Source organism: Myotis daubentonii, chromosome 2 (genome assembly GCF_963259705.1).
Source record: "Myotis daubentonii chromosome 2, mMyoDau2.1, whole genome shotgun sequence".
NCBI classification, from domain to species: domain Eukaryota; kingdom Metazoa; phylum Chordata; class Mammalia; order Chiroptera; family Vespertilionidae; genus Myotis; species Myotis daubentonii.
Window position 1 is genome coordinate 3,508,681 of NC_081841.1, and position 26,718 is coordinate 3,535,398.

Consider the following 26,718-nt stretch of genomic DNA (forward strand, 5'->3'; position numbering starts at 1 on the left):
GGAGGGGCAGGGGCAGGCGCCGGCCCGCCTGGGCCTGGCCGTTCTGAGTGGCCAAGGGAGTAGATGTGCAAGGAGGACAGGCCAGCCCCGCAATGGGCCTGGAGGAGCCTGGCGGGCCCCCATGAAGCTCAGAACCTCAGCTTCCTCACCCACAATATGGCGATGTGTGCGGACCCTAAGGGTCTTTGGGGGATCGACTGAGATCCTAGGTGTAGAGTCCCAGCGACGCTGACGCTGACGCTGACAGAGGCTCCGACGGGACACTCAGGGGCCCTGGGCAGGATTTTTATTTGAAAGCGGCTCTTCAGAAAGAAAAAAAACAAAAACAGTTAAAAAGTACACAGCCCAGGGTCATTAATCAGAGCTACTTCGCCGGCTCCTTAGAATCCTTAGTGTTTGTTTAGCCGGTTTCCTCAAGGACAGCACGGACCGATAATCCCTAGCAAGGCCACGTCCCCAGCAGGACAGAGGCCGGCCTCGCCGTTTCTTGGCCGCTGCTCCCGCCGCCTTGCCCAGATTTCCCCAGCAGCCCACGCGGGCGGCTCAGCTTGCCCCTCATAAGACCTCCCAGCTGTGGGGCTCTGAGGTCAGGCTGCCCCAGATGAGGACCCTGGGCCCAAAGCAAGTTTTATAAGAAACAGATTTATGGAGGAGAGAGTGAGGGTGGTGGGAGGGGAGTCCTGCTTCCATCAAGGAGGGGTTTATGGGACGATCGCTCTGAGCAGGCTGTGAAGTTCCCGAGGCCAGGCGGCCTGAGCCCCTTCCTCGGCGAGGTTGTGTGGGCTGGTCCTTTGAAGAATGGCTTTCCCACAGGCAAGACCCCGGGTGACGTGTAAGCACCAAGCAGGGTTGTGCGAGGGCTGTCACAAAGCAGACCTCAGCGTCAGCCAGAGAGGTGGGGAGGACGCACGATGAGGTGGCTGGTGCAGGGTCCTGCACAGACTCTGAGCCGAGCCCGCACAGCAGCGTGGCAAGGTGGAGATAGTGTGACTTGGTGACAGGTGAGGAGGCCAGAGACTGTCCCCTTAGGGAACTGCCCCAGGTTACACGGTAGGAAGCTGGTAGTCAGGATTCCAGCCAGGTCACTAGCTGTGATGCGATGAGGATGTAAGGAAAGAAACAGGGTGGAGAATAGACAGAAACAGGCAGGCGGTAAAGGCCTCTGAGGGAGCCACACGTGAGCTGGAACCAGATGGCTGGCACCAGTAGCCACAGGAAGAGCTGGGGAGCATGCCAGGCAGGGCGTGTGCAAAGGCCCTGAGGCGGGCATGGCCCAGCTGGTGTGACTAGCAGAACGGAGGGTGGGATGGTGGAGCACAGAGAGCCACGGGGCGAGGAGCCCAGGATGAGGGGAGCTGGGTGGGGCAGGCTCTGCATTTCGTGCAGAGGGAGCCCTGGGAAGCTGGGTGAGCAGAGGTGGGGAACGATGCTGGAGGGGAGAGTGGGGGGGGGGGGGCTCCTACGGGCACTCGGACGCTTCGGGGACTGGGCCGCTGACTGTGCAGTGGAGCCTCAAGCCCGTGCCTCGCCCACCCTAAGGCCTGGGTGGCCAGGTCCAGATTTTCATAGAAGCCAGGGATGGAGAGTTAACCGGAATTCAGATGTGGGAGCTCAGCCCCAATATACATTAAGCAGCATGGGGATTAAAGAAACCTCTTCCCTCGTTAGGAGCTTTGTGTGAATCTCCTAATTTTTAAATCTGAGCAATGAATCCATCTACAAAACAGCAGACTTCCTGGATACCTCAGGAAGGACTAGTGGTAGCATTTCTGGGATTCCCACAGGCCGCATGGAAGGTCCGAAGAGACAGGTCAAGTGCACGGGATGTGGGCTGACGGCTCGTTAATCCCGGGGGTGGAGATGGGCCTGGGTGCCTGGACTCGTTGCCTCTCCCCTGAGCCTCTGTCTGTCGTGACCATTCCTGCAGCTGCTGTGACTGTGTCTCGGCCACAGTAATGATGGTTAGCGCGCAGAATCAGGGCCGCCCGGGCGCCAAGCCCCAGCTTGCTCTGCACCTGAGTGGCTTCTGATCCCCATGGCTCCTGGGAGGGCTGATGGGTCCAGAGCTGTTTGGCAATTCAGATTCCTCGTCATCTGACTCTTCCTAAGCCCGTCAGCTCTTCAGATCCTCCCCTGAGCACGAGGAGCACGCAGGCTGGTTTTGATTAGAAGTGGCTGGATGCATGAGAGAGGTCAGGCAGGGTCAGCCAAGGCCCCTGGCTGAGCAGTCAGGCCACAGGGCTTGGCCCTTCAGAGTGGTCCCACTTCCCAGGCGCCAGCACAAACCCTGGCCCAAAGCATGTGGCTCTGGCCAGGCTGGGGTTGGGAGCTTTCGGGTCTCCGCCGTTCTCCATCTCCACTGGCCACGCGGCCTCTGCGTCACTCCTGCCTCCTGGTGTGTAAGTTGGACCAGTAAGCCCTCCCAGGGGGTGAGAGATCCTTTCGGGGAAATGCTTGAGCGGTCAGGCGAGTGGCTGCCTGAGGGTAGTGACTCACGTAAGCAGCTTCTCCAGAACTCAGGCCGTTCTCCTGTCCCGGCGCTGGGTGGGAGGGACCCAGTGCTCTTGGCATCTGTGGCTCGTCTCCCTCTGCTCAGGGCTTCCAGGCACCGGTTCTGGCCCATCACAGCCCACACTTGCCTCCTGCTCAGCCCCTGACACAGCAAGCAATGCAGTCCCTCTCCGGTCCACAGCCGGGCAGCCAGGCCAGGCCAGGCCCAGGCTCCACTGCCCCTCATTGTGGTCATATGCTGGGGTCCTCTGCGGTCCCACAGTGGACAGGCCACCAAGGAGGCAGCACCTTCAAGCTGCCTCCCTCTCACATGCTGCTCTTTTCTCTGAAACCTCTGTCATGTCCATGCACTCTGTGGCGTGGCGCTGGGTGGTCAGCATGGGGGCTGAGCAGCAGCCTATTCAGCTCAGAGGGAACCGGTTCTGCCTGGGGGCTGTGAAGAGGGGGCCAAGCTGCCCTGAGACTAGGGGGCCTCTTAGGTGGCCAGCTGAGCACGGCCTGGGACTCTGTGGGGATTGGGTGGCTGGGTATTGTGGGGAGGAAAGGGTGAGACGCCGGCTAATCCAGTGGAACGAGGCCTTGGTTGAAAGTAGTGGACTGAAGGCAGCTGACCTTGGAAGCCAAGTTGGAGTAGGGGTCTGAACAGAGAGGCAGAACCCGCAGGCAGCTGTGCAGTGACACCCACACAGCTACAGCATGCACCCTGGCCCTTGGGGCTGAGCCCACTGCTCAAAGCACACCCCATCTTGGGACTGGCTGGGGGAGCTCCTTCGCTAAGGTCACTGGGGAATTTTTGGATGCAGGCCCCTGGGATGGGTCAGAGCAGAGAGCCAGTGGGTTGCCCTCTCTGCCCTGTCTCTGCCCTTGTCCTGGCACCAGTAGCCACAGATGAGCAGGCAGAGTGCCCTCCCCCACTCTCCTCCAGCCTGGTCCTTGACCTTCCTCTGGACTTGGTCTTCCATCGGCTGCTCCTGCTCCCACTTGCCCTTGGCCTGCAGGCGGACAGGACACCACCCTGGCCACCCCCGCCTTAGCCACCAGATGCCCCCATAGGCCACCCCCACTCTTCTCAGCTCGCAGGTCTTTACACTCCTGACCACCTGGATGTCCGCAGCTTCCCTGGGGAATATTTCAGGTGAGCTCTCATCCCCGTCTCGGGAAGGAAAACCTAGCGGGGCCACACTGAGGGGCAGTATCCCGATGGGAGACCGGTTTCTGATGACACAGCCGGTTCTGCTCCACCCACTGCCAGTCGAATGAACCAGCCCGTAGACAGAGACCCACGGGCCCTCCCGAGCTGCCCCAGCCACATGGGACTTAGGATCCTGCCAGTACGCCTGGCGGGTGGGCGCCCCCGCACGGCTCCTACAGGGCCAGGGACATCCCCTGCCCCCTGCTTTCCGTCATCAGCTGTGGGTGCTGGGGCCCTTGTGGGTGTATGTGGCTGGAAACTCTGTTTTCAGTGGGGTGAACTGGTGTGGCCATGCCCCAACCTCAGGGCTGCCCTCCAGCTGCTCCTCAGGGTGGGCGGGCGAGGCTGGGGGTGAGGGTCTCGGGGTGTGCAGGTTCCCCTCGGCCCTGCCTGCTGCAGACCAGGTGGGCGGGAGAATAAACAGCTCACCCACCGAGCGGGAAGATTCATGTGCTGCGGGAGAGGCCTGTCCTGGACCTGCGCAGCCCGAACGGCCCTCGAGGCGGGGACAATAAATCCAGCCCATTATTTTTTACGAGCCTCCCACCCCATAAACAACTCCTCTGGCTGTTGGTGAGCCAGCTCCATGCCCTTCTCCTGGCCTGGCCTCCAGCCAGCCAGGCCAGGCCGCCCTGCGGGGACCCCAGGCCTTACTTCACGAGTTAGTCATGGGGCTTCCCGCACGCTGCAGACCCTCGGCCCCCCAGCGTGTGGAGTACAGGGCAGAGGGCCAGCCCCAGGCCAAGAGGTAGTTGACCCTGGCCCCGGCTCTCTTCTCGGCCACAAGTCCTAGGGCCTCAGTTGCTTACCTGTATGATGGGACGAACAGTATTCAATATAAAACTGTTCATGAGGATTGAAAGGAGATGATACATACACACGGTGTCCCCTGGTGACTGTTAGCTGTCACTGGGCAGCAGCATGTGCCACCCCCTGTGCCCAGACTTTGACACAAGCCACCAGATCCTGAGACAACCTTGTGCCACAGAGCTGTTACCCCTACTTCGCAGGAGCTAAGAGGCAGAGCTTTGTCCATGGTGAGTAAAGAGCACAGTCAAGATCTGAACCCTGTCTGACCGGCGTCTGAAACCAAAGCCACTGAACGAGCAAAGGGATGGAAGAGCAGGAACAGGGGTTGCCGAGCAGCCGGGAGCCCCTCGAGGCACACGCCTCACCCTGCCACTGAGCCTCCGGGTCCCCCTGTCGCATCCCATCTCCAGACAACAGCCAGAGCCACTGTTGTGGACATGCTGGCCCTGTCACCCCACTCAGGACCTTCCACAGCTCCTCCCCACGCTGTGCACATGGTGGCGCATCACAACACACCGTCTCTCCTGCTGGGAGCACTGCCTTCCCCGCCTTCCCCAGCCCGCACTGCCTCTGTTCTCCTGTGACCAGGGAGCCCTGTTTCTGTGCCGTTTCCTCTGCCTCAGTGCCGTTCGCAGCTCCCAATCCCGACAGCTCCTCACCCTTCAAGCCCAGCGCGCCTGCCCCTCTGTGAAGCCCTCTCTGCCTCAGGCAGGCACCGCGTGGCTCAGAGGGACTCGCCCTCTTGTGGGGGCTGGTGTGCCAGCTCCTGAGATGGGCGCACGTGTGTCTCACGGCCAGCACAGGGCGGGGCAGAGGAGGCTGCCAAATGGAAGCAAGAAGGGCACCGGGCTCCTCGCAGCGCCCAGAGGACCATCCCGGGCTGCAGGGGGCCGAGGTCTGGCTGGGCACCCAGCCTGGGCTTGCTCCGCTGCTGCATGCAGCCTGAGGTCAGTTGAGGCCTCGCCCGCAGTGGCGCCCACATGTGTCCCAAGTTCAGAGACTGCCCGGCTCATGCCCCCTGCCTCTGCGTGTGTTGCTCCCTCTTCCGGAGCACCTCCCTCCCTGCGGACTTCTGTTCCCAGGCCCACCCCAGTGCTGACCCGTTATACCGCCCGTGTGTTTCCCTACTGAGGGGACAGCCGGCAGTCTGCCCCAGTGGGAAGATGTGGCCGGAGTCCTATACGTTCCCAGGCAGGGCTGTGCCTGCCCTCGATACGCGCTCTGGGGAACGGAAAGGCTCTCAGCGTTTATTGATGCCTGCGTGTCCAGGCCCTTGGCATCCTTTCATCCCCAAGGCCCCTGGGAAGTCACAGTGGCCACCCCTTTGTGCGTTGAGGGAATGCGGTGTAGGGCGGGCACCAGGAACAGCTAGTTTGGAGCCAGGAGCACCGTGCTCTTGTCCACAGCACGGGATGGGCGTTGGAGGCGAGGTGGGCCGGGGGAACTGCTCCCGCTTGCGGCCCGGAGTTCTTATTGCCGCCGCCTCCTGGTCCAGGGGTGTCTGTGGGAATGCTCTCGAGGCCCCCACGTGGGGCCCTCCATCTAGTCACCTGTGGCGGGAAGAAACAGACTTGTCCCTGGTCACGGCAGGCCGACTTCCCCCACGGCTTCATTCGCCAGACAAAATTCAGGACTCCCATTTAAACTTGGGTCTCAGATAATAAATCCTCTTTCAGTATAAGTATGACCAAGGCAACATTCGGGACATGTTTATACTCAGGAAGTACCTGCTGTTGACCTGAAACCCAGCTTTACCCAGGCTTCCTATGTTTTTATTGCTGGATCTGACAGCCCTTGTAGAGGGAAGGAGTGAAAACTCAGAGGCCAGCACGTCTAGCGGCCCTCTGTGTCCCAGCCGCCTGGGCCTCGGGGCGTGGGCGTGCTCCTGGTGCCGCCTAGTGACCAGCCAGGGAAGTTCAGGGCGGAAGGGAGGGGAGGTTACCCCTGGGAGGGGAGGGAGGAGTCGGAGGGGCGTGGGTCCAGGGTGAGGTGAGGCTCTGTTGGGACCAGCACAGAGGGGGCCAGTGCAGAGCGAGGGGACTGGGCACCCGCTGTGTCACGAGGTGGCTGTCACGAGGTGGCTGTCGGAGGTCCCTAAGCTGGAGCCATCGCCTCTTTACACCCTTTAATGATCTTCCTCCTTTTCCGGGGAGGAAACTGAGCAGGTTCCAAGGCCACACACGTTACACGGCCGGATGGGGCTGTGAGGCAGCGCTGGGGGCACCTCCCATGGCATCTCCACGCTCGCCTGCCCAGACTGCGTGTGGTCCTCAGCTGTCGGACAGGCTCCCTCCCTGCTCATGGAGGCCGCTTTCCGGGGCTCCCGGGGCCAGGACTAGGAAGGCACCAGGATGGGAGCCATGTGTCCATCCCTGTTTTCCAAGAAGGCAGGCCAGCCCACCCCCTCTGCTGTCATCTGGAACGTCAGCAGCCAGCCACGTCTCAGCTCTCCCCACCTCCGTCTGTCATACACCGTGCCTGTCCACGGGCGCGGCCGTGGTGGTGGACTTGGTCTCATCTGAAATGCACCCCTGGCGAGGAGGAGGAGCAGAGCAGAGGCCCCTTGAGAGCCACTGAGGCAGCCGAGTGAGCATTCGGCCAGGGGGCTGGGACCCCTTTGGGCCTGCTGTTGGAGTGGCTGGGGGTGGGGGGGACCTCTCTGAGCCTCAGCAGCATCACCTGTCAGGGACCTGCTGATGCCACCCGGCACTCAGTCATGAAGATGGTCAGTTCGGAATGTTTGCAGAGAGCCTGGCCCAGGTCCTGGCGCAGAAGAGCTCTGGGTGAGAGGAAGCCCACAGTCCCAGTCGCTCCCATTTCCCCGGTGGGGCTGCCCCTAGGGATGCAGCTGGGGTGGGCGGGGCTCATGGTCAGCGGGGGGTGTCCCCTGGGGCTGTCAGCTGCTGGCACCCCAGCCAGGCCTGGCATTTCCCGGAGGATGTCACGTGGAGCGCAGGGTGGGAACAGAGACCTGTTTCTGCGAAAGCCCAGGCATCCTAATTCGAGGCCGTCGGAGCACCGTCCAGGTGCAGGTGCTGCTGGAGTGCAGGAGGGACGGAGGCAGATCTGCGCCGGGCAGCCAGGCCTGGGCCTGGGCGCAGACAGACGCTCCCTGCAGCCTGATTGCCTGGAAGCCCAGGCTGGGCTCCTGTGCGGCCTAGGGACTTGCAGGAAGGGTGGAAACAAGGAGGGCCTCCTAGAAGAGGTGACACCCAAACAGAATATCAAATAGCCATTAGGAAGCTGCCGTTCGAAGAAGGGGGCAGTGTCCCAGGCAAAAGGAAATAGATTTCCAAAGGCACCAGGGGAGGAGGAGGGCAGGCTGAGCAGGCCGCAGGAGCGCGTCCCTGTTGTCAGGGTCACAGCAGGCGTGGGGACAAGAGGACTTCGAATGCCACACTGAGAACTTTAACCCAACGCGGTGCGCCCTGGGTGGGACAGGGCACACAGAAAGCTTCTTAGCAGTGGAAAGACAGTCTGTTTATATTCTAGAAAGTTCCCTCTGCAGCTGGAGAAGGGCAGGCCTTCAAGTCAGAGGAGCAGGGGTCTGGTTTGGTTCTACCCTCTCCTGCTCAGGGGACCAGGGGCACATCGCTGAGGCGCTCTGCACTGCTCTGTACAGCGAGGATGAAGCTGCCTCGCTGGCAGGGTGGTCTGCGAGGTCGGTGTTCTCTGTGCCAGGCCTGGGCTGGGCTGGGTGCGCGGGAATGTACAGGCATGCTCCAGCCCTCAGCAAGCTTGTGGGGGGGCTCCGGGGGCACCGACAGGTCACCCTCTGACTCAGGGAGGGCCGGGAGAGGAACTAGGGACTTCAGAGAAGCAGGCGTTGGAGAGAGGCTTGGGGAGGCTGAATGTGGACGTGTGGACGGAGCCAGGCAGGTCAGAGGCTGGGTCATCCCAGGGCTCCCGTCACCGCAGAAAGTCCACGCAGAGATGGGGTAGCAGGGCTTCCCTGGCCCTCCCCCGCACAAATGGCCCGTCACCTCCTTGGGAGCACAGGCCCCACCCGCAGTCCTACTCCGTGTCCCTGGGGAAGTTGCCAGCCTTTCCTCACCTACTCTCCTCTCTCCTCACCTGCAGAGTGGGGGCGTCAGCACCTCCTGTGCAGAGTGCTCCTGGGGCTTAAAGGAGATCCCTGTGCTCAGCCTGCAGCCCAGAGCCGCCCCATCTGCCTTCCTTCAGGTCCCCCCAGATCCGCCCCTCACCTCACCTCACCTCCGTTTTGACCTCTCTCTGGCGGCTCTGGGAGAAGGTGATGTCATCGTCATCTCCCACCAGGCCTGTCCCCGGTCCCTGTGCTGTTCTGCGCCTTTCCCGAGGCGGGACCTTTCCTTTCCGGCGCTCTCCGCTCCCCCCACAGCACGCGGGGTGTCTGTTTTCCCTGCGTGGCTGGGCAGCTCACTGACGGGCCATTCCTGCCACCCCACGGCCGCAGCCTCTCTCTGGGCTGCCTCGTTTTCTATTGATGAGGTGGGAGCTGGGGAGGCAGGGGCAGAGCAAGGTGATTGTTCTTCCCGCCCTGCTCTGCTGTTCCCACTTGCCTTCCCTTCCCGGGTGTGTAAAGAACATAGATCCAGAAAGTGATGTTATTGATGAAGTCACCATAGCAACGACCCTTGGGAGGCACACATTCCAGCTTTGTTATCCTGGGGGCAGTGGGAGAGACTGCTCCTCATGCAGACTGGGCGCGCCCCCGCCGCCCTGTGAACTTCGCTTTGCAGAACGCCACGTACACACTGGTTAGGGGCAGGCAGATCCTGCCGCCATTGAACTCTGCACATTCTGGTGGAGTATCCGAAATGATGCAAGGCTTGGGGACAAATCGGCCCTGATGGGGAAGGTGCCGAGGCCTGTCACGGCCGCAGGAGGAAGCACTGGGCACTCGGAGAGGACGGCGCTGCCCGGGCCATGGCTCTGCCTCTCACACCTGTGGCCCTGGCACATCTCTCTCCCACCCTCATCCAACCTCCATGTGCTTGTTTGTGAAAGGGGCATGGCGGTAGCCACTCCACAGCTTATGCTGAGGGTTAGGTTAACCTGAGTATAGTCCAGGGGTGGGCAAACTTTTTGACTCGAGGGCCACAATGGGTTCTTAAACTGGACCGGAGGCCGGAACAAAAGCATGGATGGAGTGTTTGTGTGAACTAATATAAATTCAAAGTAAACATCATTACATAAAAGGGTACGGTCTTTTTTTTTTAGTTTTATTCATTTCAAACGGGCCGTAGTTTGCCCACAGCTGGTATAGTCAGAGCCCAAGTTCCCGTATCACATCTGAAACCTCACAGAAAGGGGCTCTGGAATGTGTCCTAAATCTAGCCTCCTCTGGTCCCCAGCCCCTCTAGGCTCCTCCATCTCAAGGTGATACCCACAGCCTCCACCTGCTGCTGGCCTGCAGTCGTGCCCTGCTTCCCCATGGTGTCCAGAGATCTGGCCCGGTTTACAATTCCTCCCTCTCCCCCTGCCAAGGAGGCCCTCCAGTTTCTACCTGCACCCTGAGCAGCCTCCCCGGCCAGAGAGAGGAGTGCACGTGCTTGAGCACCTGGAGGCAGGTCCTGTGACTCCACGTTCACAGGTGGAAGTTAAAGCTCAGTGGTGACTGATTGCCCGGGCCCTGCAGCAGCTGGCGGAGTCTGAATTGGGGCCTGGCCGTGTCGCGGCAGAGCGTCTGTCTCCTGAATCCCCGCCCCATCCTGGGCACCAGCGAGACACTCGGTCCAAGTTTGCAGGACATAATTGGATTTGGATGGGTTGGATCAAATTAGATTTGACCTGGCAGGCAGCCCGCCAGGCTGGCACTGGGCCCTGAAGACCGGATTTCTGGGAAGGACTCTGAAATTGTATCTGGCCAGGGCAGCTCACATGACCATCTCCTCGGGAAGCAGGTGCCTGCGGAAACGCTCAGGCCCATGGCAAGTCCCCTAATAAATTCTGGGAACTCCTCACAAATCACTAGGGAGATAAACGTCGCCTGGGGTCAACGGGAGTGGGTCCGAGCCACTCCAGGCAGGCAGGACGGGAGATCGAGTTGTCTGGAGGGGGAGGGGCCAGGCACTGGGGTGACTGAGGAGGGCGGACCGTGTTCTCGCCATCATACCAGTGCCCTCAGCGCTGACTGGGCAGGTGGCAGAGGCCGGGCCTCCGGGGACATGAAGCGGGTGGTCCCTGCCCCCGAAACCTGCGGGCAGCCCAGCTGCATTCTCAGCGAGGCACTTGGGCAGGAGGGGGAGGGGGCTTCAGAGTCCGAGGCCCGGGTTCAGGGCCTCGTGGTGCCTTTTAGCACACCGTGGGCCTTTGGGGCGGGCAGCTTATCACAGTTCCCTGTCTCTCAAGGGGGTGCTTGTCTTTAAAGGGTGCACATGGAGCTGGAGGCCAGCGCCTGGTTGAGCAGGGCTTTGCACTTGGGGGTGTGGGTTCTGGGGGTCCTGAGGGTTCTATGGAGCCCCTCTGGCAACTGATGGGGCTGGTGTGGTTCAGGGCATGGCCGTGAGGCTGGTGAGGACGAGGCTGGGCGGTCCCGTGGTGGGTGGCCTTGTGCAGAGACTCAGTGTGAGAGGTGGGTGAGCGGGACTGACAGTGCCCGGGGGACACCTGAGGCTGGCCAGGCCAGGTGAGCTGGGCTCTGCCTGCCTGATAGGAGCAGATGGCATTTCTGTGCAACTGAAAAGTGCCGCACACACTGGTTTAATGCCACCTACGCCCGCTTTAGTGGGGACATGTCTAAAGCCCTGACCTGAAAGCCGTTTCAGAGACCACAGTTACGGTGCGGCTCTCGGAGCGAGGCTTGGCTCCCGACCTGGGCACCGTGTCCTTGGTTTGTCCCCAGAGGCCCTCTCTCTGGATGGCTCCGTACGCTCCATGTGATCATGATGTTTCATGGGCTGTCTCTTTTCAGCCTGAAATTTTCTTTCTCCCCTGATCTCTAACCCCTCTCTTGTCTGTCTCTTCCCAGAGGGTATGAACTGCATGAACAAAGACCATGGCTGTGCCCACATCTGCCGGGAGACACCCAAAGGTGGGGTGGCCTGCGACTGCAGGCCCGGCTTTGACCTTGCCCAAAACCAGAAGGACTGCACACGTAGGTAGATGGAGGCAATTGGGTCTGACATCCCCACTCGTCTCCTGTCGTTGCTTTGTGGGGGGGTCTGTCCAGTCCACTGGACTTGGCCCAGGGAGGGCTCTCAGCCCCTGGGGGAGGAGAAGGCAGGGCCCCTGAAGTGGTCTGGGGGCACGAGGGACGGGGCCATGTTTTCCCACCTGGCATAACACCACCCACACAGCCTGCGCTGGGCCGGGTGTTCCATAGGGCCCTGCACGGTGGCCCTGTCAGTGTCTCCTATACCCCCCTCCTCTCCCCTTGACCTCAGAGACCCACCACCCTGAGCTCTCACTCTTCGGCGGGAATGGAAGGCAAGGCACAGGGGTCTACAAGCCTGGGTTCTGGCGGGCAGCCCTCAGTGGCGGGATGATAGAGAGCAGGAGAGGAGCTTGGTTCTGGAGGGTCCCAGCCCAGGCTGCAGCCTTATTCCAGGATCTAAGATCAGTACTCGCAGTCCCCCCTGCAAGGCCCATGTAAATGGTGCCACGCTGGGAGACCTGTGAGTGAGGCCTCTGGCAAAGGGGCCGTTTCAGTACAGCTCGGAGGTCAGCCTGCGGGGCTCGAGTGAAATGCAACCTTTAATGGGGTCCCCCAGCTCCCCAGGAGGAGTGGGAGCCAGCACTGAAGTAGGACAGCGCCCAACACACCCAGCTAGTCCTCAAAGCCTGTCCCAGCGCAGCCCCCATCAGCTGCGTGGGGCGGTGGGAGGAGGCCTCTCCTCACTAGGCAGCTGACACCCAGACTGCTGTAATGTTTGCCCGGGTCTGCGGGGGCGGGGGGGGAGGGGGAGGGGGGCGTGCTGGTGGAGCATGCCCAGTTCTGGCACAGGCCAGTGCTCCACACCAGGCCCCTTCCTGATGCAGGACGTGGTATGGAGGAGCCCAAATCCAACTCCCCATAGGGAAGTGGCCCATCTTGGCCATGGCAGTGGGGGCCTGAGGCCAACCAGCTCATAAGGAAATGGCCTCGCTTCCCACCTTCATCTGCGGAGAGGACAGCGGCCCTTGTGGTCACCGTCCTCCGTCACTGATTCTCTCAGTCATCCATTCTCCCTCGGGTGCCAGCCACACCTCTCCCAGCTCATGCTCTCCTGCAGCAGTGACCAAGGTCTGGGGACCGGCGTGCATTAGGCACAGTCCCTGTCTCCAAGGGCTCACCCTCCAGCCCCCACTCGTGGTTCAGCCATTCCTCAAGGTGAAGACGCTTCCTTCTGCCACGGTGTGGTCCGAGGAGTGGACGGGCCTCCTCTTCCCCAGTCTCTCCTGTGGGGTCCGAGATAAACACTGGTCGCCGAGGGCAGGCACTTGGCCATGTGCCCGCTCTGGCCAGGCCTCCTGTCCCTACACCAGAGACATTCCTTTAACTGCAGAGCAACCTGCTGCCGCCTGGCAACCTCAGACCCGAAGCTGAATAACTCCAGCCGTTCGGTCCTCCCGCCGGTGACCCGGCTTCCGCAGGACCGAGGCCCGGGCGGCACACGTGGAGCCGGCAGCTTGCTGGCAGGCTGGGCCGGAGGAAAGCACCTTCCTGCGTGAGAGACGCCCGCTCTGGCCAAACCCTGAGCCAGCTGCCGGAGGGAGAGCTGCCAGCCACGGAGATGGCCGGGCTGACCGCGCCGCCTCGCTCTGAAATTCCATCTGGACAAGTGCTGCAAGGGGACACCTTACTCAGAGAGCAGCTCCTGATGGCCGGCCTGGTCAGTGTCAGGGAAAGCAGGGCCCTGGGTGTGGCTAGGACTCTCGGCCTCGCCCAGCAGAGAAGAGCCGAGCTCTTGCCCAGAGCATTTGCAGGAGAAGAAACATCAGTCCTCGCTCCCTGCTCAGACGGCTGTCCACCCAGGCAGCTCTGGACTCTTCCGTGTGGCTACGATGGCAGGTTAGAGTCAAGTTAGCGATGACCTTGAGGTCACTCGAGGTCCAGGAAATTCTAGCTCTGGAATCGGGTTGGGAGGTGAGGCCTAGCCCAGCTTCCACGGACCAGCAGGACCCACTCCGGGGCCAAGGGAGGGTTCCCCGTTCTTCTCGGTCTTCCCAGAGCTCCAGGCTCGGGTGCTGACTTCCGTGTAAGCTGTAGGCTCTCCAGGTGCTCACAAGCTCGGCCTGAGGTCCTCTGTGGAAGGAGCAAGGGGCCCTGAGTGTGGCCCTCCCTTGAGTGGCCTCAGGCCGTGTCCTCACTTCCAGGGCGTAGCTCACGTCCTGGCATCAGAGCTGGGGAAGAACGAACCGCAGTGGCTGAGTGCCCGCTCCCGGCTCCGCCGCCCACTCTGCAACGGGCCTTTTTCAGTCTGAAAAGGCATGAGGTTCTCGCCCAAGGCCAGGCTCCACGGGATCTCCCTCCCCTGGGATCCACGCTAAGCCACCACCGCCGGAACCCTGGGCCGAGATGAGCTGTTTCAGGGATGGGAGAGGCCGACTCCGCACCGCCAGGCTCCTGTGGAGAAGGGGCCTGCGGACTGTGCTCGAAGCCCAGCTGAGCCGAAGCAGCTCTGCGGGTCTGAAGGGTCACCCGGGAAGTGGGTGCCTCCTTCAGGTGGACCTCAGCTCCCTGCAGAAGAGGCGGCCTGGCCTGCTGGGACCTCTGGTCTCTACAACAGCCTCTGGGACACTGACCGGTGCCATCACTCGGGACGGGTGCCTGCGGAGGCTCCGTGCACTCACGGGGAAAGGGCCGGCCTGGAACCGGGCTGCAGAACTCGGCTCCTTCACCGGGGCCTCGCCACCTCACGACCCCCCTAAACCAGCGCTGCTCACGGGTCACCCGACGGAGGTCATTTATTCAGACTGCCAATTCGGAATGTTTAGCCCCTCTGACCGTGGTTGGTTTGAGATTAACTTTGGCATATTTGATCTTCATTAGGGTTTTGCCAAGGGAATTAAAAGTGTAGATAAAATTCTGGACAAGTGGCCAAGGATCCAAGAAGATGCGCTGTCCTCGGGGCCTGGCGTGGCGGCGACAGGCACCTGCGGCCTGGCTGCAGAGTAAAGCAGGGTGGCCGCCCTTCCCGCCCGGAAAGGGACAGCAACACGTTCCCTGTAAATAAACCTGTGTTTGTCGTCTTTCCTACAGACTGGCTCCTTTCTGTTCGGCCCCTTTTCAGCCGCCCCAGGTCGCTAGAACATTCTAAGATTCTGGCTGGGAAATACCAGCCCCTCCAGGCCCTGGGCGTTGCAGACTGTGTAACATGTTCAAGTCAAGGTCATTTCACAATGCACCAAGGGACACTAACTGGCCATTTGGACATGGCCTGGGGCATTGGGGCTGTGAGGGGGTGGGGTTTGAGATGCTGCTGGGACTGGGAGAGAATAGGCACCCAGGGGACACCCTCCACACGCCCAGAGCATAAGCCGAGGAAAGAAAGCTGTCAGGAATCAAGGGATGAGTGTCCCCTCTCCGCGTGTGCACCCCCCCCCCACTTCAGACTGTGCCTGGGTTACAGACATGTGCCCCATCGAGTCAGGCTCGAGTGTCTGGTGGCCCAGGATCAAGTTGTCTAGCTTCTCCCTTCTTGACCTCACACTGTCTGAGCGCATCAGCTGTGTGCCCCTCTGCCCAAAGCCCCGGTCACCCAGGTCCCACCCAGTGACCTCTGGGAATGAGCAGTTCCACCCACGACCTCGAGGGCTGAGGTCAGGAGAGGTCTCATGCCCTCTTCCCCTCTCCCCCCCCCCCCCTTAAAAGGAACCACCAACACCGAGAAACTAACCGTTCTTGTCGTTCTGTTTATACATACGTCTCTACACTCTGGGCCTAACTAGTGACCTGTAACTATGGAAACGGAGGCTGCCAGCACAGCTGTGAGGACACAGACACAGGCCCCATGTGTGGCTGCCACCAGAAGTATGCCCTCCACTCAGATGGTCGGACGTGCATCGGTAAGTAGGCGCCTTTGCCGCGCTGGCAACCCTGCACCCCCTGCCCCCCACGGAAGGCGCCGTGCGGCCCTGATGTCAGCCAGCCAGCACCCCCTTGTCCCCATTTCCAAGAAAGGAAGCTTAAGGGAAGCCAGGAAAAGTGTGCCCCACGGAGCTGAGGAAAAGCCGCCTGCGGAGGCGCCCAGGGCGCTCAGCCCCAGGACCAGGCGCCTCTGCTGGGGGTCACACTGGGCGCTCTGCGGGTCCTCCTCCTCGGGGAGCGGCCCCAGGAGGTGGTCTGCGGGAGGAAGGTGTGTGCCCAGGGTGGCAGCTCCGGTCTGAGCACAGGCTTCCCTCCCTCCCTCCTGTGGAGACAGGCAGGCTCAGCAGCCTCCTCACAAACCCGTCTCAGAGCTGCGTCTTCATTCAGAGCTCCCCTTGGCCAGGGCGCCGCTGGGCTTTCTACTGCTGCCCCTTCCCCAACTCATGGGAGCTCTGGCCCAGCTCCCTCGCCCACCTGTAGAGGCCCTTCTCCGGCTGCAGGGAGTCTCCATGGGAGGCTGGGTCACCCCCTCCTGCCCTTGGCTCCCAGGGAGCTGGAGTCCTGGGAGCACCTGGTCCCCAACCTCTAGGAGTTCCAGCCCCGCTCAAAAACGAGAGGAACTCTTAACTGAGAAGAAGAAATGTCAGGGTTGATGTCATCCACCTTTGTTCTCTTTCTCTTCAGTGATGGCGAGCTATAGAAGCCCACAAGTCAGTTACCGTGGTTATATTTTTGTTTTTTAAAAACGCCCCATTTCATATTATCTGACTGGGAAGGTATTTCTTAAGGGACTTTCAAGTAACAAAAATAGGGGGTGGCAAGCAGGCAAAGCCATGCGCCCAGAGGTTGCTGTCCCCTGTGACTCTGATCCCTGGTATCTGAGAGTCGGGGGGGAGGGGCGGGGGGGGGGGCAGAGTCCCATCCTAGTCCCTGGCTGTCGTCCCAGGTGCTGCTACCGTGCAGTTCTCCCTTCCTCTGTGTGGTCCCTCCTCTCCAACACCGTTTTTGGTTTCATTTTATCTCATTCCTCCTGCTTTTCTGGTGATGGTCCCTGATTGCCTGTCTTGTCTGATAACTGACGTTCATTAATTATTTTCAGAGCCAAACCAAACAAAATTCAAAGCAAAGCCCGGTCTCAGACCGGTGTCTCCATTGCAGCCTGATCCCATCTAGACCCTCCTCTCGCCCTGTCTCTGCCGTCCCCCGCCCCTCCCTGTCTCGTCTGCCAGGGTCTCCCTCAGTGTTTGCCACTGCCGGCCAGACACCCACCCAGCCTCATCTAACACATCTTGTCTTTGTCCGCCCGACTCATCCTTCCTCGTTTTTATCTTGTAGTGTCTGCTGCATGCGACAGCCCCTGCTTGGGTCCTTTCTCACGTAACTTCCCCGGCCCCGCTCTCTTGCCCAGACCCTGCTCCTGGCCGTGCTCCCTGCTGGCCAGGAAGCCCTCTCGTCTGCTGCTCCCTGCCCCTGAGGTTCCCCCGGGAGCAAGCGAAGGGGTCTGCCCACCTCCCACTGAGCAGAGAAATGGGACCAGCTCACCTCGTGCCTCTCCCCGGCGCTCCTGGCAGAGCTCCTGCCCAGCGCCTCGCGGGCTCTGCACGCTCCTGACATGACTGCCCATCTTCACAGCCCCTTGCTGAGCACCTGAGCGTGTCACTCTAGTCCTCTATAGACAAGCAGGCAACCAGTGCTGCCCCAACCGATCGATCCCTGGTTTCTGTGTGTTCGATTGGATCCATTGCTCTGTGTGTGTGTGTGTGTGTGTGCTTCTGTATGTTTTGTTCTTAGTTTTGCATGTGTTTGGCACGCTCTCACGCCCTGGAGATAGGGTATCTGCTGCCCAGGCACAGCCATCACCGGACCTTGCGGCCCTGTCCCCTTGTCCTGTGCTCGCCCTGCGCCTGCCCTCCAGCCCAAGCCAGGCTGTCTAACTGCTGTCTGCGTGGGCTCTGCGGGGGTGCCGTCTGCTTCTGTGGCCCCCGCAGATGCGTTCTGCGTGCTCTGACCTCAGCTGCTGTCTCTGTGTGCATGTGGGCCCTGTGTCCCACCTGCGTCCCTTTGTGGTCACACAACCCCCCCCCCGCCCTGCCCTGCTGCCTCTTCACTCTGCCCTGAACACCCCCCCGGAGGTGCCTGGGTTAGCCCCTTGGCGAGGACCCGTGCTGGCCCGCATGTGTTGGCTGTGTGTGCCACGCAGAAGGCTGACTGTTGGGCACGGGAAGTGGGCTGTCACTAACCAGTGGCTCCATGTTTGTCCCTTACTTGTGTTTTAGAGAAGGATGAGGCTGCAATTGAGCGCTCTCAGTTCAATGCCACGTCAGTAGCTGATGTGGACAAGCGGGTGAAACGGCGGCTCCTCATGGGTAACACTTTTCTTCCACTTCCTTTGTTGTCCTTGCACCTTTGCACGTATGCACGTGTGTGGTATGCGCTGGCGTGCGGGGGTCTGCGTGGTGCTGGCGTGTTGGGCTGTGAGTGTGTGTGCAGGCCTATGGGGTGTGTGTGTGGGGGCTGTCCGTCTGTGTGGTGTGCCCACATGTGTGGGGTCACGCGAGCCATGTGTGAGTGTGGGGGGCTCCACTCCAGATGTGAACTCACTTTTTCCTTTTTAAAGTTTTTGCCCTTCATCAAACACGTGTATCTCTTTGTGTGTTTGTAGCAGAGACCCCAGAGCCCATGTCAGGTGGCCTCTGCATGTGAGGAGTCGTGTGCTGTAAACCCCTCCGCGTGCAGTAAATGCAGGTTGGCAGTCAGGGTCCCGGGACCAGCACAGCGCACAGGCGCAGGCGTAAAGGAGGCATTTGTGTAGGACAGGCTTGCGGGCGGCCTGGCGGTCCTCACCGTCCCCTCCCTTGGAGAAAAGCCACATTAGGAAAAGAGCCACATCTATGTCCAGGGCATCCCGTCCACCCTGCTCGCTGTATAGTTGGGAAATTTGCTACCGGAGAGGGGAGGACTGGGTGAGGTCATCTACAGGCCTCACTCAGCCCCGCCTGTCCCAAGCCCCGTGAGTAGCCCCACCCACTGGGCTGCCAGCCTTGGCCCCTCCTCTACGGGAACTCTTGGGTGCCTGCTTGCCTTGGGGGATCCACACAATGTCAGCTTCACTCTAGCACTGCCCCTGGGCCGGGTCCAGACTCCAGGTGTTGCCCCGACACTGGGACACTGGGCACCCCTCAGGGCAGTCCGGGAAGGGGGTGGGGAGGGGGCAGGAAGGGAGGAGGAGAAGGTGATTGCCCCCCACTGAGCCCCGCCCACACAGAAAGCTCAGGCGGTTCCGCCGTTCTGGCCTGGGGGGTGCCAGCTGCCTGGGCCCTGGGAGCACAGCTAGGGTGTCCTAGGACGGCCACAGCCTTCCCTATGGCACTGATAGGTCACCCCAGCCTTGGGAGCTGTGGGGCCAGGCAGGGCCAGGCAGCGCGTTTCCATGTCTCAGATGAGGAAACAGGCTCACTGGGTGCCCTGGCCGCCCAAGGTCACACTACCCTGAGCTGAGCCCAGAGCGCTGGCAGTGTGGGTCATCTTAACTGTCACGGGACCATGGGGGTCAGGGCCTGCAGGGCCTGGAGAGGTCACCCAGTCTCTCGTCCTCCTGGGGACCTCCAGGAGCCCCAGTGCCTGGGGAGGAGGGCGGCCTGAGTGGGGCCCCAGGAGGGAGGCGCCTGTGTGCTGGGAGCGGGGCTCTGAGAGGCAGAGGAGCGCATGGGTGGCTATGGGTGCTCTGCGGACCCTGAAGCTCTGGCAGGAAGCCCTGTTTCTCAGACAGGAACAGTGAGGCCGGAAGGCCCGGGATTCTCCTCCGGTCACACAGGCAGGTGGCTGAGCTCAGGCGGAAGCTCTCTGGATGGGGCTGGCTTGTCGACTTGGGCCACCTGGGCTGGCCTGGGAAGGGCTAAGAGGCCCCTAAGCAGTCAGGCCCAGTGCCCTCCAGGAAGGTGTGAGTCAGCACTGGGGACTTTCTGGAAAGGTGTCTAGACGGGATCGGTGTGAACCTAAGAGTTGCCAGTGCTCTGAGGTCCAAGAGGGCCCAGGCCCCTCAGCCTCCTGGAAAGAGGCAGGCTTAGCTGTGGAGGCCAGGGACCGGAGCAGGGACCAGCGCGAGGGTGGCAGCAGAGGGCGGAGTAAGTGGGCATCACGGGGGGCGGCGGGCGGGCAGTGGCGAGAAGGCCTGTGCTCTTGCTGATTAGCGCTGGTGGGTCATGGCCCAGAGCCATCCTGGAGATGAGGAAGGGGGCACCTAGGGCGCCGCCAGCCACCCTCACCCTGGTTTGGGAAGCAGGTGTCGGGGGGCGAAGGGAATGGGTGCTAACTGGCCCCCCACATTCCCACCTCTTTGCTATAGAACCCCTCCCATCCCTTAGAGCCTCTCCTGTCCTCCAGCGGAGCCCTCCCCCCTCTGGTCTTCCTACAGCACTGACCCCAGGGCTGAGGCCGACAGCCCAGGCCCCAAGCCTTAGGGAGCGACCCTTAGAGGCCCGGAGGCACCTCGAGCCGCTGAGACCTCCCAGGAGCTCCTAATCCTAATTGTTCGCGCTGTCTCCTCTGAGAGCAGCCCCAGTGGCACAGGCTTAGGAGCTTCGGACTTGAAGCCTTCGCTAGTGGTCCCCAGTGAGACCGGGCTGCCCGAGGCTGTATGAATAGAGGCAAGGGATGGAGAATGAGGGAGGTGACCATCCCCGTTCTGCCCAGTGCTGCTCAGAGCACATGCTGAGAGCCCGCCCGGCGTGGGGAGAGCAGATGAGACTCGGGGGGAATCAGTGCCATGGCCCAGGGCTGCTCCCACTGGCGGGCCCCTGGAGCCCTGTTTTGGATCCTGGGCGGGGATGGGGAAGAACTTGCTCTGAGGCCCAGGAGCAGATGAGGAAGGTGAGATAGGAGTTCATGGCAAGGTCAGGCCCCGGCCGCCACTGGCCAGCTCCTCCTGGGAGGACAGAGGTGAGCAGCTGTGGCGAGAAGCAGGGCCGGGACGCCCCTATGGTCTCAGGTGAGCAGTGCCATGTGGTCAGTGTGCAAGGCTCTGCCAGCGTGGGCACGTGTGCCGGAGTCACCAGCAGCTTTCCTTGGCTGCATCCCCCCCCCATCCTCCGAGCACGCAGTGTGGCGTCTGTTCCACCTGCTTCCACCCCACGCCTTCTCCAGCCCCCTCCCACTTGTAAGGACCGTGCGACCTCCTGGCCCACCCAGAGCATCCACAGGGATCTCCCTCCCCAGGGTTCTCGTTGAAGTCAGTCTCCTGAGGCCCTTTCGCCAGCGCGCACAGGGGGTCAGGACATGGCTCCCCCTTGGGCGGGAGGAGCCCCCAGAGGTCCAGGCGAGGCCACTTCTCTTGACACATTCACACTCGTGCTGCTCCCGGCTCCTGGCTCCTCCACCCCCACTGTTACCATTTCCTGCAGCCACGTCTCCAGGATCCCTGGATCTCCCCTGATTTCACCAACCATGTCCCGGGCCACCTCCCCCACACGTTCAGTCACCTCCTGGGAGCCACCCTCCAGGAGGGTGTCCTTCAGGCCCTGCACACCAGCCTGCCCAGGCTTCCTGCCTCAGGGGGTCATGCCACCCCCCACTCTACCCAGGCGCCATCTTGGACGATTCTGCCTAGCAAAGGCTCATCCTGACCTAAACGGACCTTCGCCCAGCCCCACTGCTTGCCCCTCCTCCACCAGCAGCCTGTTTGTCACAAGCCCGGACCCCTTCCCCTGGGATGGGGCAGAGGCCAAGCCTGTGCCAGCATTGACAGGCTTCCTAGAGACGGTGCCGGGGGAGGGCAGAGCCTCACTGCTGACCTTTAACACAGGCAGGTGTCCGGCTGGGAGAGAGGTGGGACCCAGAGCCTGGATAGGCCTGGCAGTGGGAGGGGTCAGGCAGAGCACAGCTAGGGAGATGGTGACACAGAACAACTGCCTGGGCCAGGCACTCAGCAGGAGGCCTGGTCAGAGGGGAAGGGGCGTGGACTCTGGGGCCTGGGCAGGCACCCTGTCCTCCAGCTGCGGCCTCCCTGCCCACAGGCCTGAGCTCTGGGCTCTGGGCTCTCGTTCAGGAAGAGCCCATGGTCAGACTTCGCCCCTGTTGCTGATCGCTAGTCAGCTGAGGCCCCCGCTAAGGCCCGAGTTCCTGCCCTTAGTTTAGTCACACACACATGCATGCATGCACACACATGCATGCACGCACACACATGCACGCACGCACGCACGTGCATGCACACTACGGGATGGGTTGTGGTGACAGCTGTGTAGAGAGGGGTGGAGGCAGTGTGCCAGGCAGCGTGTGTTAGAGAAAAGAAGTGGGGACAGGGACATCAGTCACCTCACATCTCTGAGCCTCAGTCTTCTGTTTGCAAAAGGGTCTGTAGCGTCTACTCTGCAGCAGCCTGGGTGAGACCTGGCTGGCAGCCAGCCGTGTGCACGGCACAGATAGGCGTGTGCTCACGTGGCCGTGTTCCCGCACTGCGAGGGCACCATCCGTGTGGCTGACGTGGACACGAGGCTCAGAGAGCGGCCTTCCTTGGTCGCCTCTCCTCACAGGCCGCCCGAGCTGGGCCCCCGCCCCTCCCTCCCAAGGACTGTCAGCATGGGAACCCCATGTCTGCCCTCAGCACCCCTGCACTTAGTGGGCAGAGTGGAGGCAGGGGTCAGGGGTCAGGGAAAGGGCTTGCTGCTGGTCCCGTTCCCGCTTCACTACAAACCTCAATTGTCCTGGGCGGGGCGGGGGATGCGTAGGCTGTTCAAGACCCCTCAGACCAAAGGGAGAAACCTCGCTGAGGGCTGCGCTAGCTCCGCCAGCTCCTCCCGCCCCCGGCACTGCCCTCTGCTGAACCGCCCCCCCACCAGGTAGGCCCACCAGAGGTCACTGCCCCTGACATCGTAACCCCACTGGGGCTCCCACAGCTCCCCTGCCAGAAACCAACCCCACAGCACACTGCCCTGGGAGGGCCACAGGCCTGCGACCCACCCAGCGGGCCAAGCCAGCAAAGGGCCCGAGGCACCTTGCAGTTGCCTGGCTAAAAAGGCAGCCTGATGATGCATGCACAGTATTACCCCTAGCAGTATGTTTGTCATCTCAAAGGAAACTTATGGAAGAAAAAGAAATGGAAAATACTGTGAAGTACATTGAATGATAAATTATTTATACAAAAATAAAGAACACACTTGTCTCCCCAAAAAAAGGCAGAGTGAGGACCCAGGCCGGCCAGGCCCCGGAGATTGTGGGGCCAAGGATCTGCTGCCTCAGAGAGCGGTGCTGGGCGCCAGGGGGGGCCTCCTGGGGCCCCTTCCCACTCCCCTCAGACCCCGACTTGGGAGCCCCCTCCCTCATCAGGGCTGCAGTCCTGGCCTCCACAACCGCCACCAGCATGTCCCTCAGACCCAGCTCCACACACAGGCTCCTGGGCAGGTGCACCCCACACCCTGCCCTAGGGGTGCGTCCTGGTGAGCATGCAGCGCTGGCGCTGGCGCCCAGGGAAGCCCGTGTGCCCTCCGTCCAGCCCTCAGCCTTCCTGGCCTTGCAGTGCCCGTGACTCTGGCTGTGGCTGGTAGGCTCCCAGGTCCCTGTGCTGTGGGCGTTGTCTCAGGCACCCACCTCCCCACCTGACAGTGCAGGCCGGTCACCTCGCTCCCCCGTTCCTCCCGGCAGGCCTCTGGAGTCTTGTTTCACCCGTCACTCGGCAGACATCAGCCTCTGCGGGCTGATGCCGGGGTCCCCCCATGTGGCTCTGCCTGAGAGCGGTGGTCAGCGGGAAGACCACTGCGGGGCCGGGGCCTGGGCCTGGGAGAGGAACTCATGGTGGATGGGTCTGCGTGTGGGATGGGCCCAGGGGTAGTAGGTCCCAGTCCTGTTCTGTCTCCCTGAAATGCCTTAACCTCAGTGTCAGGTTCATCTCCAGCTCCTCTCTGCCCAGCACCAGCGAGTCGTTCCCAGTCTGTCGGTTGGACAGAGGAGTGAACCCACCGGCTGCCCATGGGGCTGGGGCCTCGTGAGCCCAGGGACTGTTAGGCCCGGCTCCAGCCCCGAGCAGGGGCCCGGAAACTGTGGCTAAGATTCCGCAGGCACAGGTTCTAGGAAATGGCACCACAGCGGGCGCAGTCACAGCTGACAGCTCACACAGCACTGCCACGGCCACCTTCTGTCCGGGCCTCGCACGAAGCCTGCAGTAAATACAGGGGGCAAAGGTCGGCTCACAGTCGTTCGTGTGGAAAACAGCACAGTAATTAGTAACAACACGAGTCAACCTTCACACGCGCAGTGAGCCGACTTGCCCACCCTGTCTTACCATCTCCACGTCCTCAGGGCACTCAGACGCCGGAGGCAGGGACTGGCCAGGGCTCGGGGCTGGAGGAGGAGGGACCGCTGGGAGGCCGGGAAGGCCACCGAGGAGGGCACTGGTGGCTGGGCCCAGGAGGGAGCAGTAAGAGCAGGTGCTGGGATCCGATGTCGAGGAAGTGGCAGGGGGCCTCTCGGATGTGGCCTGGGGACAGAGGTGGCCTTGATGACGCCGGGAGCCCTGCGGCAGGATGGAGGCCAGTGCATCCTTGGGCGATCGGGGCTCTGGGGCTGGGGCCAGTGGAGGCTGAGGCTGTCCGGTGGGCTGGAGTTAGTCCAGCAGGTCCCACCTGCTCTGCCACTTCCTGGCCACACAGCCCTGGCGCTCTGCACCGTCCCTGCCAGGGAGGCAGGGGGCGCTCTGCACCATCCCTGCCGGGGAGGAGAGGGCGAGCAGCCTCTCGCAGAGCTGCCTGAGCGTGGGGGACGAAGGCCTGGAAGGCTGAGACGGGCCTGGTGTATGTGACCCACCATAACGAGGAGCTGTGGGAAGGGGTGGTCAGCATCCAAGAATAGCCCACAGGGCCCTGAGCCCCTGGCTTAAAACCTGAAGTTTAGGCACCAACCATGGGGCAACTCGGGAGACTAAAGGTGTGCACAGGGCAAGGGAGAGGCCTGCATGGGGGTCCAGAGAGTGGGTGGCCACTCAGACCTCACTCCCTCTTGGCCTCGATCCATCCAGTGGGCAGGGGGCCAGCAGGTTCTGGAAGCCCCTTCCGCTCTGTAGGGCCAAGATTCCGTGTCCTGCTGGAACCTCCAGAGAAAGGGAGGGCCTGCAAGGCCCTTGGAGCCTGTCTTGCCAGGTCCCTGTCTCAGGATCACATGGTCCACGCCCCATGCCCGTGCCACACCCCCTCCACCACCATGGAGGGGCCTGGTGCTCATCCTGCTATCACTGGGTAAGGCCACCAGCTGTGCCCCAGCCCCAGCTCCCAGCTCCTGCTGCAACTCCCCCTCCCCCCCACCCCTCCCCCCGCAGCGTGCCCCACCCTCCAGGCCTGAGCCTTAGTCCCCTGCACCTGGACAGGATGGGCTCTGTCCCCTCCAGAGAGGGTCTCCACGTGAAAGGCTGCACGGGCAGTGGGTGAGCGAGGGCTCTGTGATCTGGGGGTGGGAATGGGAAGTGAGATTGCCCTCTGGTTGTAACCCCAGGCGAGGAAACTAGCATTTGTTGAGCAACTACTACGGGCCAGGACCTGGGCCGGGCGGGCTAAGTTGGGGGTTGGTTTGTCCTCATCCGTCAGGTGTGGGTGCTGAGGTCCAGCCCCAAGGGATGACCTCCCTAGCCAGTCAGTGAGTGACAGAGCCAGGGCAGCGCCCCAGTAGGTGGTCTGGTGGGGAGACAGGACAGGGGTGGGTCATGTGCCAGTCAGAACTTGGCCTGTGCTCACCAGAGACCAGCCTGTGTGAGTCCGGGAAGGCAGCAACCGTCTGGTCTTTGAGCTGCACCCTAAAACCCCAGCAGGCAGGAGGCCTCCCAAACCCTGGGCCAGTGCACAGAGCAGCGAGCTCCCCGAGCTGGCCATGCCCTGCTGAGGGCTCAGGGTTGTGGAGACACTGAAAGGCAGGCCAGGGCCAGGACGCTCGCCTTCTGCAGGAGGGACAGCGCGTCCCGTCATGGTGGACTTCGGCCTTGAAAAGACGGCTTGGTGGCCTCTGCTCATGCAGCCCCCACGGTTACCCTGCAGAGCCCAGACGCACACTCCATGCACACACAGGAGGCAGAGGCCACCCCGCAGAGCCCAGACGCACACTCCACGCACACGGGGCAAAGGCCACCCCGCAGAGCCCAGACGCACACCCCCACACACACAGGAGGCAGAGGCCACCCCGCAGAGCCCAGACGCACACCCCACACACACAGGAGGCAGAGGCCACCCCGCAGAGCCCAGACGCACACCACGCACACGGGGCAGAGGCCACCCCGCAGAGCCCAGACGCACACCCCACACACACAGGAGGCAGAGGCCACCCCGCAGAGCCCAGACGCACACTCCACGCACACGGGGCAAAGGCCACCCCGCAGAGCCCAGACGCACACCCCACACACACACAGGAGGCAGAGGCCACCCCGCAGAGCCCAGACGCACACCCCACACACGCAGGAGGCAGAGGCCACCCCGCAGAGCCCAGACGCACACTCCACGCACACGGGGCAAAGGCCACCCCGCAGAGCCCAGACGCACACCCCACACACACAGGAGGCAGAGGCCACCCCGCAGAGCCCAGACCCACACCCCCACACACGCAGGAGGCAGAGGCCACCCCGCAGAGCCCAGACGCACACCCCACACACACAGGAGGCAGAGGCCACCCCGCAGAGCCCAGACGCACACCCCCACACACACAGGAGGCAGAGGCCACCCCGCAGAGCCCAGACGCACACCCCCACGCACTGGAGGCAAAGTCAGCTTCCTCCTCTCCCTGCACAGCCCTCGTCACAAGTTGAAGTTCAAAGGGAAGGCGCCGGGAACTTGGTCTAAGTAGTGTCAGGACTCGGAGCAACTGGGGTACGCATTCACTTAGTCACCACTCCCACACTCATCCCAGACTCCTTGCAGAGGCCCAAAGGCAGCTGCAGGAGTCAGGTACCACAGACGGATGGACAGACAGAATGAGCTGGGGGCCTCGGGAAAGGCCTCAGACCAGGCGCCCAGGGGAAGCTGAGGCAGGCAGGCAGGGCATCGCGGTCATAAAATAGTGAGGAGTCCATGGCCCTTCGCTTCCCAGCAGCCAAGAAAAGAGGGAAGCCCGGGCGGGCACTGCTCCCACAAGATCAAAGCTGCCAGATGCTCGGAAGAAACCCAGATGGGAAGGCTCCGAGGGCCGGGAGCCAGGCTCCTCGTGTGCGGGCCACCTGCCCCGGCGACCTGGCTCCACCAGCCCCTCC

The 26,718-nt window shown here is 62.1% G+C and overlaps 1 protein-coding gene across 5 annotated transcripts in view; it reads left to right on the top strand.

The window, feature by feature from the left end:
• Positions 1 to 26,718, top strand: part of SCUBE1 (signal peptide, CUB domain and EGF like domain containing 1) — a 96,007-nt gene that overhangs the window by 44,807 nt on the left and 24,482 nt on the right. For 2 of the 5 annotated variants that reach the window (XM_059681418.1, XM_059681419.1), the window contains exons 5-7: positions 11,466 to 11,591; positions 15,368 to 15,484; positions 17,783 to 17,872. In XM_059681418.1, the coding sequence (XP_059537401.1) occupies positions 11,466 to 11,591; positions 15,368 to 15,484; positions 17,783 to 17,872 (333 nt within the window). The remainder of the gene's footprint in view (positions 1 to 11,465; positions 11,592 to 15,367; positions 15,485 to 17,782; positions 17,873 to 26,718) is intronic. The other 3 variants (XM_059681421.1, XM_059681422.1, XM_059681420.1) reach the window with 2 other exon arrangements.